The sequence below is a fragment of the Panulirus ornatus genome, chromosome 18 (assembly GCF_036320965.1).
Source record: "Panulirus ornatus isolate Po-2019 chromosome 18, ASM3632096v1, whole genome shotgun sequence".
NCBI lineage: Eukaryota > Metazoa > Arthropoda > Malacostraca > Decapoda > Palinuridae > Panulirus > Panulirus ornatus.
The window spans coordinates 9,614,700-9,632,810 of NC_092241.1; the positions used below are offsets into that span (position 1 = coordinate 9,614,700).

At 42.0% G+C, this 18,111-nt stretch overlaps 1 protein-coding gene across 5 annotated transcripts in view; it reads left to right on the plus strand.

The window, feature by feature from the left end:
• The window catches only part of LOC139754995 (uncharacterized), a 206,171-nt gene that overhangs the window by 26,260 nt on the left and 161,800 nt on the right, over positions 1 to 18,111 (plus strand). For all 5 annotated transcript variants that reach the window (XM_071672896.1, XM_071672894.1, XM_071672895.1 and 2 more), the window contains exon 3: positions 17,002 to 17,257. In XM_071672896.1, coding sequence (XP_071528997.1) covers positions 17,002 to 17,257 — 256 coding nt within the window. The remainder of the gene's footprint in view (positions 1 to 17,001; positions 17,258 to 18,111) is intronic.

The window sequence follows — 18,111 nt, forward strand, 5'->3', positions numbered from 1 at the left end:
GGAAAGGTAGCTGTGGTTTTGGTGCATTATACATGACAGCTAGAGAATGAGTGTGAATGAATGTGGCCTTTGTTGTCTTTTCCTAGTGCTTCCTCGCGCACATGAGGGGGGTAGGGGTTGTTATTTCATGTGTGGTGGGGTGGCGACGGGAATGAATAAATGGCAGACTGTATGAATTATGTACATGTGTATATATGTATATGTCTGTGTGTGTATATATATGTATACATTGAGATGTATAGGTATGTATGTCTGTGTGTGTGGATGTGTATGTATATACATGTGTATATTGGTGGGTTAGGCCATTCTTTCGTCTGTTTCCTTGCACTACCTTGCTAACGCAGGAGACAGCGACAAGGTATAATAAATAGATATAAATGTATTTCAAGCTAGAAGTTTCAGTTTTCTAAATTGTTTCTTACATTTTTCATATGTATATATATGTATGTGTGTGTGTGTGTATATGTGCGTGTGTGTGTGTGTGTGTGTGTATGTGTATATATATATATGTATATTATCCCTGGGGATAGGGGTGAAAGAATACTTCCCATGCATTCCTCGCGTGTCGTAGAAAGCGACTAGAGGGGACGGGAGCGGGGGGCCAGAAATCCTCCCCTCCTTGTATTTTTTTTAACTTTCTAAAATGGGAAACAGAAGAAGGAGTCACGCGGGGAGTGCTCATACTCCTCGAAGGCTCAGATTGGGGTGCCTAAATGTGTGTGGATGTAATCAAGATGTGAAAAAAGGAGAGATAGGTAGTATGTTTGATGTTTTGGCTCTGAGTGAAACGAAGCTCAAGGGTGAAGGGGAAGAGTGGTTTGGGAATGTCTTGGGAGTAAAGTCAGGGGTTAGTGGGAGGACAAGAGCAAGGGAAGGAGTAGCAGTACTCCTGAAACAGGAGTTGTGGGAGTACGTGATAGAATGTAAGAAAGTAAATTCCCGATTAATATGGGTAAAACTGAAAGTTGATGGAGAGAGATGGGTGATTATTGGTGCATATGCACCTGGGCATGAGAAGAAAGATCATGAGAGGCAAGTGTTTTGGGAGCAGCTGAATGAGTGTGTTAGTGGTTTTGATGCACGAGACCGGGTTATAGTGATGGGTGATTTGAATGCAAAGGTGAGTAATGTGGCAGTTGAGGGAATAATTGGTGTACATGGGGTGTTCAGTGTTGTAAATGGAAATGGTGAAGAGCTTGTAGATTTATGTGCTGAAAAAGGACTGATGATTGGGAATACCTGGTTTAAAAAGCGAGATATACTTAAGTATACTTATGTAAGTAGGAGAGATGGCCAGAGAGCGTTATTGGATTACGTGTTAATTGACAGGCGCGCGAAAGAGAGACTTTTAGATGTTAATGTGCTGAGAGGTGCAACTGGAGGGATGTCTGATCATTATCTTGTGGAGGCTAAGGTGAAGATTTGTATGGGTTTTCAGAAAAGAAGAGTGAATGTTGGGGTGAAGAGGGTGGTGAGAGTAAGTGAGCTTGGGAAGGAGACTTGTGTGAGGAAGTACCAGGAGAGGCTGAGTACAGAATGGAAAAAGGTGAGAACAATGGAAGTAAGGGGAGTGGGGGAGGAATGGGATGTATTTAGGGAATCAGTGATGGATTGCGCAGAAGATGCTTGTGGCATGAGAAGAGTGGGAGGTGGGTTGATTAGAAAGGGTAGTGAGTGGTGGGATGAAGAAGTAAGAGTATTAGTGAAAGAGAAGAGAGAGGCATTTGGACGATTTTTGCAGGGAAAAAATGCAGTTGAGTGGGAGACGTATAAAAGAAAGAGACAGGAGGTGAAGAGAAAGGTGCAAGAGGTGAAAAAAAGGGCAAATGAGAGTTGGGGTGAGAGAGTATCATTAAATTTTAGGGAGAATAAAAAGATGTTCTGGAAGGAGGTAAATAAAGTGCGTAAGACAAGGGAGCAAATGGGAACTTCAGTGAAGGGTGCAAATGGGGAGGTGATAACAAGTAGTGGTGATGTGAGAAGGAGATGGAGTGAGTATTTTGAAGGTTTGTTGAATGTATTTGATGATAGAGTGGCAGATATAGGGTGTTTTGGTCGAGGTGGTGTGCGAAGTGAGAGGGTTAGGGAAAATGATTTGGTAAACAGAGAAGAGGTAGTAAAAGCTTTGCGGAAGATGAAAGCCGGCAAGGCAGCAGGTTTGGATGGTATTGCAGTGGAATTTATTAAAAAAGGGGGTGACTGTATTGTTGACTGGTTGGTAAGGTTATTTAATGTATGTATGACTCACGGTGAGGTGCCTGAGGATTGGCGGAATGCGTGCATAGTGCCATTGTACAAAGGCAAAGGGGATAAGAGTGAGTGCTCAAATTACAGAGGTATAAGTTTGTTGAGTCGAAGTGAGGGGATTCACCCGTCGGTTGGCCGCCGTTGGAGGATGTCACGGTTGAATATCCCTGGGGATAGGGGAGAAAGAATACTTCCCACGTATTTCCTGCGTGTGTAGAAGGCGACTAAAAGGGAGGGAGCGGGGGCTGGAAATCCTCCCCTCTCGTTTTTTTTTTTTTTTAAATTTTCCAAAAGAAGGAACAGAGAATTGGGCCAGTGAGGGTATTCCCAAGGCCCAGTCCTCTGTTTAACGCTACCTCGCTAATGCAGGAAATGGTAAATAGTTTGAAAGAAAGAAGTTTGTTGAGTATTCCTGGTAAATTATATGGGAGGGTATTGATTGAGAGGGTGAAGGTATGTACAGAGCATCAGATTGGGGAAGAGCAGTGTGGTTTCAGAAGTGGTAGAGGATGTGTGGATCAGGTGTTTGCTTTGAAGAATGTATGTGAGAAATACTTAGAAAAGCAAATGGATTTGTATGTAGCATTTATGGATCTGGAGAAGGCATATGATAGAGTTGATAGAGATGCTCTGTGGAAGGTATTAAGAATATATGGTGTGGGAGGCAAGTTATTAGAAGCAGTGAAAAGTTTTTATCGTGGATGTAAGGCATTGGTACATGTAGGAAGAGAGGAAAGTGATTGGTTCTTAGTGAATGTTGGTTTGCGGCAGGGGTGCGTGATGTCTCCATGGTTGTTTAATTTATTTATGGATGGGTTGTTAGTGAGGTGAATGCAAGAGTTTTGGAAAGAGGGGCAATTATGCAGTCTGTTGTAGATGAGAGAGCTTGGGAAGTGAGTCAGTTGTTGTTCGCTGCTGATACAGCGCTGATGGTTGATTCGTGTGAGAAACTGCAGAAGCTGGTGACTGAGTTTGGTAAAGTGTGTGAAAGAAGAAAGCTGGAGTAAATGTGAATAAGAGCAAGGTTATTAGGTACATTAGGGTTGAGGGACAAGCCAATTGGGAGGTAAGTTTGAATGGAGAAAAACTGGAGGAAGTGAAGTGTTTTAGATATCTGGAAGTGGATTTTGCAGCGGATGGAACCATGGAAGTGGAAGTGAATCATAGGGTGGGGGAGGGGGTGAAGGTTCTGGGAGCGTTGAAAAGTGTGTGGAAGTTGAGAGGAAGTTGAAATGTTATCTTGGAAAGCAAAAATGGGTATGTTTGAAGGAATAGTGTTCCAACAATATTATATGGTTGCGAGGCATGGGCTATAGATAGAGTTGTGTGGAGGAGGGTGGATTTGCTGGAAATGAGATGTTTGAGGATAATACGTGGTGTGAGGTGGTTTGATCGAGTAATTAATGAAAGGGTAAGAGATGTGTGGTAATAAAAAGAGTGTGGTTGAGAGAGCAGAAGAGGGTGTTTTGAAATGGTTTGGTCACATGGAGTGAGGAAAGATTGACAAAGAGGATATATGTGTCAGAGGTGGAGGGAACGAGGAGAAGTGGAAGACCAAATTGGAGTTGGAAAGATGGCGTGAAAAAGATTTTCAGCGATCGGGGCCTGAACATGCAGGAGGGTGAAAGGCATGCCAGGAATAGAGTGAATTGGAAGGACGTGGTATACCATGGTGGACGTGCTGTCAATGGATTGAACCAGGGTATGTGAAGCGTTTGGGGTAAACCGTGGAAAGTGTTGTGGGGCCTGGATGTGGAAAGGTAGCTGTGGTTTTGGTGCATTATACATGACAGCTAGAGAATGAGTGTGAATGAATGTGGCCTTTGTTGTCTTTTCCTAGTGCTTCCTCGCGCACATGAGGGGGGTAGGGGTTGTTATTTCATGTGTGGTGGGGTGGCGACGGGAATGAATAAATGGCAGACTGTATGAATTATGTACATGTGTATATATGTATATGTCTGTGTGTGTATATATATGTATACATTGAGATGTATAGGTATGTATGTCTGTGTGTGTGGATGTGTATGTATATACATGTGTATATTGGTGGGTTAGGCCATTCTTTCGTCTGTTTCCTTGCACTACCTTGCTAACGCAGGAGACAGCGACAAGGTATAATAAATAGATATAAATGTATTTCAAGCTAGAAGTTTCAGTTTTCTAAATTGTTTCTTACATTTTTCATATGTATATATATGTATGTGTGTGTGTGTGTATATGTGCGTGTGTGTGTGTGTGTGTGTGTATGTGTATATATATATATGTATATTATCCCTGGGGATAGGGGTGAAAGAATACTTCCCATGCATTCCTCGCGTGTCGTAGAAAGCGACTAGAGGGGACGGGAGCGGGGGGCCAGAAATCCTCCCCTCCTTGTATTTTTTTTAACTTTCTAAAATGGGAAACAGAAGAAGGAGTCACGCGGGGAGTGCTCATACTCCTCGAAGGCTCAGATTGGGGTGCCTAAATGTGTGTGGATGTAATCAAGATGTGAAAAAAGGAGAGATAGGTAGTATGTTTGATGTTTTGGCTCTGAGTGAAACGAAGCTCAAGGGTGAAGGGGAAGAGTGGTTTGGGAATGTCTTGGGAGTAAAGTCAGGGGTTAGTGGGAGGACAAGAGCAAGGGAAGGAGTAGCAGTACTCCTGAAACAGGAGTTGTGGGAGTACGTGATAGAATGTAAGAAAGTAAATTCCCGATTAATATGGGTAAAACTGAAAGTTGATGGAGAGAGATGGGTGATTATTGGTGCATATGCACCTGGGCATGAGAAGAAAGATCATGAGAGGCAAGTGTTTTGGGAGCAGCTGAATGAGTGTGTTAGTGGTTTTGATGCACGAGACCGGGTTATAGTGATGGGTGATTTGAATGCAAAGGTGAGTAATGTGGCAGTTGAGGGAATAATTGGTGTACATGGGGTGTTCAGTGTTGTAAATGGAAATGGTGAAGAGCTTGTAGATTTATGTGCTGAAAAAGGACTGATGATTGGGAATACCTGGTTTAAAAAGCGAGATATACTTAAGTATACTTATGTAAGTAGGAGAGATGGCCAGAGAGCGTTATTGGATTACGTGTTAATTGACAGGCGCGCGAAAGAGAGACTTTTAGATGTTAATGTGCTGAGAGGTGCAACTGGAGGGATGTCTGATCATTATCTTGTGGAGGCTAAGGTGAAGATTTGTATGGGTTTTCAGAAAAGAAGAGTGAATGTTGGGGTGAAGAGGGTGGTGAGAGTAAGTGAGCTTGGGAAGGAGACTTGTGTGAGGAAGTACCAGGAGAGGCTGAGTACAGAATGGAAAAAGGTGAGAACAATGGAAGTAAGGGGAGTGGGGGAGGAATGGGATGTATTTAGGGAATCAGTGATGGATTGCGCAGAAGATGCTTGTGGCATGAGAAGAGTGGGAGGTGGGTTGATTAGAAAGGGTAGTGAGTGGTGGGATGAAGAAGTAAGAGTATTAGTGAAAGAGAAGAGAGAGGCATTTGGACGATTTTTGCAGGGAAAATATGCAGTTGAGTGGGAGACGTATAAAAGAAAGAGACAGGAGGTCAAGAGAAAGGTGCAAGAGGTGAAAAAAAGGGCAAATGAGAGTTGGGGTGAGAGAGTATCATTAAATTTTAGGGAGAATAAAAAGATGTTCTGGAAGGAGGTAAATAAAGTGCGTAAGACAAGGGAGCAAATGGGAACTTCAGTGAAGGGTGCAAATGGGGAGGTGATAACAAGTAGTGGTGATGTGAGAAGGAGATGGAGTGAGTATTTTGAAGGTTTGTTGAATGTATTTGATGATAGAGTGGCAGATATAGGGTGTTTTGGTCGAGGTGGTGTGCGAAGTGAGAGGGTTAGGGAAAATGATTTGGTAAACAGAGAAGAGGTAGTAAAAGCTTTGCGGAAGATGAAAGCCGGCAAGGCAGCAGGTTTGGATGGTATTGCAGTGGAATTTATTAAAAAAGGGGGTGACTGTATTGTTGACTGGTTGGTAAGGTTATTTAATGTATGTATGACTCACGGTGAGGTGCCTGAGGATTGGCGGAATGCGTGCATAGTGCCATTGTACAAAGGCAAAGGGGATAAGAGTGAGTGCTCAAATTACAGAGGTATAAGTTTGTTGAGTCGAAGTGAGGGGATTCAGCCCGTCGGTTGGCCGCCGTTGGAGGATGTCACGGTTGAATATCCCTGGGGATAGGGGAGAAAGAATACTTCCCACGTATTTCCTGCGTGTCGTAGAAGGCGACTAAAAGGGGAGGGAGCGGGGGGCTGGAAATCCTCCCCTCTCGTTTTTTTTTTTTTTTTAAATTTTCCAAAAGAAGGAACAGAGAATTGGGCCAGGTGAGGGTATTCCCTCAAGGCCCAGTCCTCTGTTCTTAACGCTACCTCGCTAATGCAGGAAATGGTAAATAGTTTGAAAGAAAGAAGTTTGTTGAGTATTCCTGGTAAATTATATGGGAGGGTATTGATTGAGAGGGTGAAGGCATGTACAGAGCATCAAATTGGGGAAGAGCAGTGTGGTTTCAGAAGTGGTAGAGGATGTGTGGATCAGGTGTTTGCTTTGAAGAATGTATGTGAGAAATACTTAGAAAAGCAAATGGATTTGTATGTAGCATTTATGGACCTGGAGAAGGCATATGATAGAGTTGATAGAGATGCTCTGTGGAAGGTATTAAGAATATATGGTGTGGGAGGCAAGTTGTTAGAAGCAGTGAAAAGTTTTTATCGAGGATGTAAGGCATGTGTACGTGTAGGAAGAGAGGAAAGTGATTGGTTCTCAGTGAATGTAGGTTTGCGGCAGGGGTGTGTGATGTCTCCATGGTTGTTTAATTTGTATATGGATGGGGTTGTTAGGGAGGTGAATGCAAGAGTTTTGGAAAGAGGGGCAAGTATGAAGTCTGTTGGGGATGAGAGAGCTTGGGAAGTGAGTCAGTTGTTGTTCGCTGATGATACAGCGCTGGTGGCTGATTCATGTGAGAAACTGCAGAAGCTGGTGACTGAGTTTGGTAAAGTGTGTGAAAGAAGAAAGTTAAGAGTAAATGTGAATAAGAGCAAGGTTATTAGGTACAGTAGGGTTGAGGGTCAAGTCAATTGGGAGGTGAGTTTGAATGGAGAAAAACTGGAGGAAGTGAAGTGTTTTAGATATCTGGGAGTGGATCTGGCAGCGGATGGAACCATGGAAGCGGAAGTGGATCATAGGGTGGGGGAGGGGGCGAAAATTCTGGGAGCCTTGAAGAATGTGTGGAAGTCGAGAACATTATCTCGGAAAGCAAAAATGGGTATGTTTGAAGGAATAGTGGTTCCAACAATGTTGTATGGTTGCGAGGCGTGGGCTATGGATAGAGTTGTGCGCAGGAGGATGGATGTGCTGGAAATGAGATGTTTGAGGACAATGTGTGGTGTGAGGTGGTTTGATCGAGTAAGTAACGTATGTGTAAGAGAGATGTGTGGAAATAAAAAGAGCGTGGTTGAGAGAGCAGAAGAGGGTGTTTTGAAATGGTTTGGGCACATGGAGAGAATGAGTGAGGAAAGATTGACCAAGAGGATATATGTGTCGGAGGTGGAGGGAACGAGGAGAAGAGGGAGACCAAATTGGAGGTGGAAAGATGGAGTGAAAAAGATTTTGTGTGATCGGGGCCTGAACATGCAGGAGGGTGAAAGGAGGGCAAGGAATAGAGTGAATTGGAGCGATGTTGTATACCGGGGTTGACGTGCTGTCAGTGGATTGAATCGGGGCATGTGAAGCGTCTGGGGTAAACCATGGAAAGATGTGTAGGTATGTATATTTGCGTGTGTGGACGTATGTATATACATGTGTATGGGGGTGGGTTGGGCCATTTCTTTTGTCTGTTTCCTTGCGCTACCTCGCAAACGCGGGAGACAGCGACAAAGCAAAAAAAAAAAGAAAAGAAAAAATGTATTACATATAGGATATGGCTGTTTTACCAGTGCATTTTTTCACATGAATCTGCCTCCTGTGCTGTATCATTGGCACACAATAAAGGCCTCCAAACCCCCCCACCCCACCCCACCCCCCACCCCACCCCACCCCACCCCACACACACACACACACACACACACACACACACACACACACACACACACACACACACAAAAAAAAAAAAAATGCACCTCTGCTTGAACTTTGCATTCACCTCCTATGACACTTGCCTTACTCTCTTGATAACAACTCTTTTGCTTTTACTAGCTTTCTTCCAGTGCCATATATGTTTACCCCCTTCCACGGAGTGTGTCCATCAACTAATCATGTGCTTTCATATAAAGACTGAGTATGAAGAAAATTTGGCCTTTTTTGTCTGTTTTAATGGTTCTAACTCGCTGAAGCAGGGGGTAGCGATGCTGTTTCCTGTGGGGCGGGGTAGTGCCACAAATGGTTGGAGGTAAACAAGTATGAAAGTGTATTTGTGTATATGTTGGTTCCCAGGGAAGGTCGGTCTGTGGCAGGGGTGTGTGATGTTCCTATGGTTGTTTGATTTGTTTATGGATGGGGTGGTTAGGGAGGTAAGTGCAAAAGTTTTGAAGAGAGGGGCAAGTATGCAGTTTGTTGGGGACAAGAGGGCCTGGGAAGTGAGTCAGTTGTTTGTTCACCGATGATACAACTCTGGTGGCTGATTTGAGTGAGAAACAGCAGAAGTTGGTGACTGAGTTTGGAAAAGTATGTGAAAGGAGAAAGTTGATAATAAACTTGAATAAGAGCAAGGTTATTAGGTTCAGTAGGTTTGAGGGACAAGTTAATTGGGATGTAAGTTTAAATGAAGAAAAACTGGAGGAAGTGAATTGTTTTAGATATCTGGGAGTGGATTTAGCAGCGATTGGGGGATGGGATGAATGTTCAGGGAGCAATGGAGAGTGTGTGGAAGGAGAGAACGTTATCTCAGAGTGCAAAAATGTGTATGTTTGAAGGAATAGTAGTTCCAACAATATTATATGGTTTTGAGGCATGGACTATTGATAGGGTTGTACTGAGGATGTTGGATACAATAAGGGGAGGGTTTCCAGCCCCCCACTCCCGCCTCCTTTAGTCACCTTCTGTGACATATGGCGAATACATTGTTGTTTGTTGATGATACAGAATTGTTGGGTGATTCAGGTACCAAACTGCAGAAGTTGGTGACTGAGTTTGGAAGAGGGTGTGAAAGGAGAAAGTGGAGAATGAATATGAATAAAAGCAAGGTTATTAGGTTCAGCATGGTTGAGTAACAAGTCATTTGGGAGGTAAGTTTGAATGGAGAAAAATTGGAGGAAGTTAAGTGTTATAGATATCTGGGAGTGGACTTGGCAGTGAATGAAACCATGGAAGCGTGTCATAGGATGGGGCAGGGGGCGAAGGTTCTGGGAGCGATGAAGAATATGTGGAAAGAGAGAACCTGATTTCGGAGAGCTAAAATGGGAGTGTTTGAAAAATAGTTGTTCCACTGATATTATATGGTTGCGAGGCACATGCTATAGATGGGGTTGTGCAGAGGAGTATCGATGTGTTGTAGATGAAATGTTTGAGGACAACATGTGGTGTGAGCTGGTTTGATCGAGTAATTGATGAAAGGGTAAGAGATACATGTGGTAATAAAAAGAGTGCGGTTGAAAGAGTAGAAGAGAATGTGTTGAAATGGATTGGACATACTGAGAGAATGAGTGATGAATGGTTGACGAAGGAAATATGTCAGTATTTCAGAAGTGGAGGTAACAAGATGTGGGAGACCAAATTGGACGTGGAAGGATGGAGTGAAAAAATTTCAGCGATCTGGTTCTAACATGCAGAGGGATGAAAGGGTAAGAGATACATGTGGTAATAAAAAGAGTGCGGTTGAAAGAGTAGGAGAGAATGTGTTGAAATGGTTTGGACATACTGAGAGAATGAGTGATGAATGGTTGATGAAGGAAATATGTCAGTATTTCAGAAATGGAGGTAACAAGATGTGGGAGACCAAATTGGACGTGGAAGGATGGAGTGAAAAAAATTTGAGCGATCTGGGTCTAACATGCAGAGGGATGAAAGGCTTGCACAAAATAGAGTGAATCGGGATAATGTGGTATACTGAGGTCAGCATGCTGTCAGTGGACCGAACCAGGGTATGTGAAACATCTGGGGCAAACCATGGAAAGGTCTGTGGGGTCTGGATGAGGAGAGGGAGCTGTGGTTCCATTACATTAAACATGACAGCTAGATAATGGATGTGTGCGGATATGGCCTTTCTTTGTTTCCTGGCACTGCCTTTCTGTCGCAAGGGTTGGCAATGCTGTTTCCTGCGGGATGGTGTGGTGCTGGGAATTTATAAAGGCGAGCAATTATGAATATGTAAATGTAGATATGTATGTATGTGCATGTGTGTGTATTTACATGCATGTGCATATGTGTATATATATGTGTGTGATAGTGGATGGGTTTTTCTTTGTCTGTTTTCTGGCTCTGCCTCGCTAATGCAGAAAACGCTCCGAAACCATAGCTCCCTCTCCACATCCAGGAGCCACAAACCTTTTCATGGTTTACCCTGAACACTTCACATCCCTGGTTCAGTTTGTTGAGAGGATGTCGACCCTATTGTACCACATAGTTCCTGTTTGCCCTATCCCGTGGACACCTTTCACACTCCTTCATGATAAGGCCCTGATCACTCATAATCTTTTTCACTACATCCTTCCATCACCAGTTTGGTGTCTGTTCTCCTTTTTCCTTTCAGTTCTGACACAGTAAATCCAAGATTTAACAGTCTTATAAGGTGTAAGGGGTGTCCGTTAATGCCAAAAATCTGCGAAATCAAATTAACCTCTTTCTTTGTCACATTTAAGTTCACATGCTTTTTTTTTTTACTTCTCTGTCACTATAGGGTTTAATGTGTGGTATGATAGTTGGGCGGTGGGGACCCAGCAGCGTTCTGGGTAGTTGGAGGCAGGAGTCAGACTGAGATGAAGGTGATGCCACCCCTTTCCTGTAAAAGGATACTTCTTTATAGTAAAGTGAGGATGGACTACCTGCTTTCATTGCACCTCTTACATGGGGCAGAGTAGGATTTGAACCTATGTGGGAGAATCCCAAGTTATTGTAAGGCTTCTCAGTTTCTTCAGGAGATAATGTGCATCCAAGGAAATTGCCTTGGACATAGGAACCAATCTAGATAGCAAGGAAATGGAAGCTTTCTACAAAAATGGGGAATCATGGCTCTTGTCTCCTCAGCCTACTTCCCCCAGTCCAATGGATGTGCTGAAGCAGCGGTAAAGGCAGCCAAATGGGTGTTGAGAGGCAATATGGGTGTTGTAGGTAGCCTGCACAACATTGAAGTGACTCAGGCTATGCTCCAATATCTCAACACCCCCCCTAGAGATGGGATAAGTCACATACACAGCTGGCAGCAGTTGAGAGATGGTTTCCTGGTGCCCTGGCTACATTATCTTGTAAACCGGTGATGGAGAACTACTCTATGAAAAAGGGAGTGCACCATAGCAGAGAGTCAGGCTAGCGTGCAGGGTGGCTCAGTAGGTAACGCTGCTACACTGCCACAGCTGTCCTTGTACACCCGTCTGTGTGCAGGACATCTCTTTGAAGGTGTGAGACGGGTCAGGCGCGGTAGTGGAGGTGAAGCCGCATAGACAATACTCAGTGAAGCTGAACAGCAGTGGCTGTCTGTCTTTGTGAAAGCAATGTAGTATACGTCCCCAGGTTTTGCCGATCCCCACAACACCCTTCTGTCAAGGAGAGTACCCACCAGCAGTGGCTTTGCCCCCAGTTCTTGTGACCCCCAGCCTCAGGCGGCAGCACCCTCTGTGTGAGACACTGCCCCTTACATTTGCAAGATTATGTTTGCGGTGGCTCCTGTGAAGAGTGAACACACTTATTTGTTGAATCATTTTTGCTGTGCTCACATGTAAAGGAGGTCTAAATTGTTGCAATTTTTATTTCATTCTTTTTTGTTTTTCTTTTTTGTTTTGTTTTTGTTGTAGTTAAATGTCACATTTAGTTACCAATATCTCATGAGATGTGGGGTTGGTGTGTAGTACTATAGTTGGACGGCAGGCACCTGGCAGCATGGATACACTCGCCAGATAGAGGTGATGACACCCCTCTCCTGTGAAAGGATACTTCTTTATAATAAAGTGAGGACAGACTACCTACTTTCATTGCACCGCTTTCCATCACTTGATGCCATTTTGAATTGTAAGGATTGCAAAATTACTGATAGATAAAGTCAATTCTGAAATAACAGAAACACACTGTATGCAACCTGACTGCATGATAGCTTGAGGCAGAGACCGAAACAGCGAGTCTACCCCATGCTACCAAAAACAAGTGTGATATAAATGTGCGTGGTACAGCGTTTGAGATTTTTGATTTTTTTTAATTTTTTAGATTATCAGTGTACTGTATTATTATTTGTCCTCATCCTCTCCATATGTGCCAACCATTTCAGCACCCTCTCTTCTGCTCCCACACCCTTTTTATTACCACACACACCTCTTGCTCATACATTACTAATTCGACCAAACCACCTCACACCACATGCTGTCTTCAAACATTTCATTGCATTACATCCACCTTCCTCTGCACAACTCTATCTATATCCCATGGTACACTTCGATATAATATCATTGGGACTATTATTCTTCAAACATAATTATTTTTGCCTGTTCAGGTAATGCTGTCCATTTCCACACATTCTTTGGTGCTCCTAGAACCTTTTTCCCATCCCTTATCCCATGACTTGCTTCTGCTTCCATGGTACCATTCACTGCCTTGTCCTTTCTTTGTTATATTTAACACTTCACTTCCTCCAATTTTTCTCCCTTCAGACTTGCATACTTGTCCCTCAACCTTGCTTGACCTAATAACCTTTCTTATATACACATTCACTATCAGCTTTCTCCTTTCACACTGTTTCAAGCTCAGTCGCCTACTTCTGTCGTTTCTTATCTGAATCTGCTACCAGTGCTGTATCATTAGCAAAAAACAACGGACTCACTTCCCAGGTCCTCTTATCCCCCACATTCTGCATACTCTCCCCTTTCTCCAAAACTCTTCCACCACCCCATTCATAAACAAATTGAACAACCATGGTGACATCACACACTTGTCACAGACCAACCTGTATTCTTAAGATCTTCATAAGGCATCTCTGTCAACTCTGCCATATGCTTTCTCTGGATCCATGAATTCCACTTACAAATTCATCCATTTTTTGAAGTATTGCTCACACTTTTTTCAGTGCAAACACCTGATTCACACATCCTCTACCACTTCTGAAACCACACTGCTCCTTCCCAATCTGATGCTCTGTACATGCCTTCTCTTTTCAATCACTACCCTTCCATAGAACCTATGAGGTACTCTATAAACTTGTACTCTGTAGTTTGAAGACTTGCGTTTATCCACCTTGCTGTGATACAGTGAGACTCTACATATGTATGTAGAAAATTCTAACTAGCCAATTTATAACACACACTCTCTATTTTAGTCAATTGAAAAAATAACAGCATCCACTCCAACCACCTTGACACATTTCATCCTTCGCAAGGCTGTCACCACTTCTTTCTTCACCAAACCACTCTCCATTACTCTCTCACTTTGCATACCAATGTAACCCAAACAGTATCTGCTACCGTATCATCAAATGCCTTCAAGTATTTCAAAATACTTAGTCCATCTTCTCGCTTCATCACAACCTGTTACCACCACCCCTTTTGCACCCTTCACTAATGAATACACTCGACAAGCTGATATCTTTGTAGTTTGAACACTTGCCTTTATTTCCTTTGCTTATATACACTGGCACTGTACATGCATTCTGCTAGTCCTCAGGCACTTCACCATGATCCATACACATGTTAAAAATCTTAACTAACCAGTCAACAGCACAGGAACTCCCTTTATTGAGAGATTCATTTGGAAAACCATCCACTCCAGCTGCCTTGGAGTGTGAGCAAATGCAGCTTTTTTATCTGTTCATGGTGCTATCTTTCTAATGTGGGGAATGGCAGGAAAGAATAAAAGGAAAAGAAAAAAGATGAATATGTTTTTATACATATATTTTTTCGTACTTGTATACTGAAGAAAGGTCAAATTCTTGTGTGTATTTTCTCACTGTCATATGCAGTATACTGCAACTGCAGCCCCCTGTTCACAAACAGGTCTTACAGGCCTTTGCATGATGTCACCTGGTGGTTTCTCATTCTTTGGTTCAGTCCATTGACAGCACTGAGCCTGCTGCGTACCAAATTCCTCCAATTCACTCGACCCTATGCGGGATTCACCCTCCTGCTTGTTCAAGCCACAATTAATCAGAATATTTTTCACTCCATCCTTCCATTACTAGTTTGGTCTCCCCCTTCCCCTTTGAATTAGAGGGGTGTAAGTTTGAATGTATGTGGTAAGTGATACGGGATTGTGGTGATTGAAAAGGAATTGGCAGATAGCTTCAGATTTTGTGAGGAAGAATATTGTTTAAAGATTTGTAGAGGATGTTTAAAGATGTGTAGATGATGTGTAAATGTTTCCATTGAATAATGTGTATGAGAAGGATTTATATATGGCATTTTAGGATCTGGGGAAAGTAAATGATAGGGTAGGCATAGATGCCTTGTGGAAATTGTTTTGAATGTATAGTGTGAGAGGAAAGCTACTAGAAGCAGGGAGGAGTTTTTATCGAGTGTAAGGTGTGTATGCAAATAGGTAGAGGGGAAGGGAAGTGGTTCCAGGTGGAGGTGGATCTGCAGCAGGGATGTGTGATGTCTCCAGGGGTGTTTAGTTTGTTTATGATTAGGGTTTTGAAGGTGGTAGATGTAAGGTTCTTGGAGAGACAGGCATGTGATTAATCCATAGTAGGGAAGGAAGGCCTGGGAAGTGAGTCATTTGTTTGCTGATGACATGGTACTGGTTGCTGATTTGAGTGAGAAAACTGCAGAAACTGTTTCGAAATTAGGAATTGTATGTGAAAGGAGTAAGTTTTGAGTAATTATGAATAAAAGAAAGGTTACTAGGTTTAACAGGGCTGAAAGACAGGTTAGTTTGAGTTTGAATGGCGAAAACTAGGAGGATGAAGTGGGATGTTTTTGAGAACAGGGAATGCACATGGCAACAAATGGAACTGTGAAGTGGGATGTTCTTGAGAACAGGGATTTGGACATGCAACAAATGGAACCATGGAAGTTGATGAGCCATAGGGTGGATGAGGGGGCAAAGGTTCTGGGAGCAATGAGGAATATTTGGAGAGGTTAGGTTGCTATCTGTAATGGCAAAAGTGGATAGTATGAAGGAATATAAATCCTTATGTTGTTGTATGCATAGAAGACATGGGGTCAGAATGAAAATGCATAGAGGATAGTGGATGTGTTGGAATTTAAATATTTGAGAACATTATGTGTTGTGTGGAGGGTTCATCGAGTAAGTAATGATATGGTATGAGAGTGTAGTAGTAATAGACAACAAATGACACAAGCATTAAAGTGTCAGATAATGTTAGTTATGTATTTTTAACATTAATAGGCTTTAGTATTTGTTTCTCAGATTAGTTCCACGTTCTCTTATGTATATTGTGTGTCTAGGGGGTTTGAAAATTTGGCCTTGCTTTCCAGTTTTTCGGTGTTGAGTACATATATACACTTGTTGTTTAAAAACTTATTTACATTTCAAGTTACTCCTCCTAAAAACAAAATTTTCTTCATTTCTTATACCTTTGCTTTTTTTTTTTTTTTTTTTTTTTTTTTTTTTCTATATATCCACAACCCTGATGAATACCCAGTGAACTCCTTTGGGGGTCTTGTACCCTCATAACCTTGGGTGGGCTTAGGCTGCTGGGATGGGTCAGTGGTTGACCAAGCTTTTGGAAGCTGCAGTCTGGAGACCCAGCTAACTTCCATGGCCAGACGGGTCTGGTATATGTATGGTAGCATTATTATTTGCATAATTTCTCCCTGCACCATCTTCATCTGATGCCTATTTCCTAATTAAGGAATTTTACGTAATTTATTATTCTTATTCTTACTCTTTTTGCACTCCCTTTTCATTATACGTGTACATTTCACCTTCCATGAAAATATGAGGTCCAAAATTGGAGCCACATGGACTAGAGTTCATAGTATCCCTTTGTTATAAAGCCACCTTTTACTCTTTACTTTCATTCAGTTGCTATTTTACTTGAATTTGTTACTTGAATGTTGGGCACTAGGTTGTTGGTTGACAAAATAGTAGTTTCATCTCTTTTGTTCCAGAATATTTGTGTCTTGGTTAGTTGCAGTAGGTGAATTAAAGATATACCAATGTCTTTATCCTGTGAAGAGCATCAATAATTAGAAAAAAAAATGATAATCTCGCCATTCTTGTACCTGATTTGTGTGTTTTATGCATGCTTGGCATTTTTGATGCAAAGATGCTGTTGAATTTTGAATCCTGAAATTATTTCTATGTCCTAGTCCAGTATTTTGAATAATCATTTATAAATGAATAGATAATGAAAGAAATTACTTTATCTGGCATATAGAAGCTTTTCTTAGAACTTCCCTTCTGCTTTTTCGCTTAACTTTTCACTGCTTGTTTTCTTATGCTTTATTCATCAGTCATTCTTATCTGTGTACTGTGCACTTTGCAATGATTGTATATTTCAGTACCATTTTTGCTGTGATATCCAATTTCTCAAGTGTTGTCATGATTATCATTAGTTTATTGGAACACTAAAGCCCAAGCCTTGGGCTTTCTTTTTTTTCACTGACTTTCTTTGGTCAGCACTAAGGTATTTCTCAATCTCAGTTCCTGTAATTCCTAATGCAGGCACTACTTCTTAAAGAACAAGATGCTTTGAGAGAGGAGTCCAGTTCTGGAGATGATACTAGGGATCTAGCTTACAGGCGTCGAAGTAAAAAGTCATTTGTGGGACGTCGGGATCAGTCCAGTGGAGACCAACAATCGGCTGCTTCCCGGACTAGTACTGGCGGGTCACTGGGCTCCTTGCATGACCTCTCAGAGACCAAGCAGCCCAAAAAAGTTGTTGGACCCAATCAGGGTGTGGCATCACGCTGCAGGGAGGGTAAGTTGGATCCTAACTTCCATTATGCTTATCACCCTGTCAGAATAGTTTCATGAAATTCTTTATCCTGTTTAGAGTTTTATTGATCTTTTCAGCTTATTTGTATGGCTTTGTGCAAAATCTTGGAAATAAGAGAGTATTGAAATATGGGTAATTGAATTTACAAAAGGAAAGTGAATTATATCCCAGGTGACACCATTACAGAATGTAGTGCTGATTTTTTAATTTGAGAATTCAGGTCAGATTCCACTGCCTACCAGAGTTGCCAGGGTGATATTAACTATATCATGTTTGTGATTCCTAAACGTCAGGTCAAGAATGAGACTGGACCACACCTACCTTTAAAAGTTGAAGCTTTGACGAGTTAAATTTTTGTAATAGGTTTTAATTTATGTTGTAAACTTTGTTAGATTGAGTGTCATGAGTTTTTTTTTTACTGTTATATGTTATGTGAAACTCATTTTGCAGTCTAGGTCCTTTTGAAATTGTTTCAAGTAGGGATAAACCCCTTTTAAAGATGCTTTATAAATTTTGTGGACATTGTGTTATACGAAATATCCATAAGATATCATGATATGGGAAGGGTTAAGTGTGCATCAAGGCAAACCACAGGTTGAGTAATGTGTGCTTTTATCTGGTCAGTCTGAGGCCTTCCAATTGTGGGATAAGGTTACCTAATGTATACTTTTATCCGGTCAGTCTGAGGCCTTCCAATTGTGGGATAAGGTTACCAAATTCCTTTATGCTAGGCTTCAGGACCAACTAACTATTTATTTCCCTGTATCACTTAATGTACTCTTCTTTAAAGTAGGTCGGGTTATGCTAAAAATGGTTGAGGGTTGTCAAATATTTTT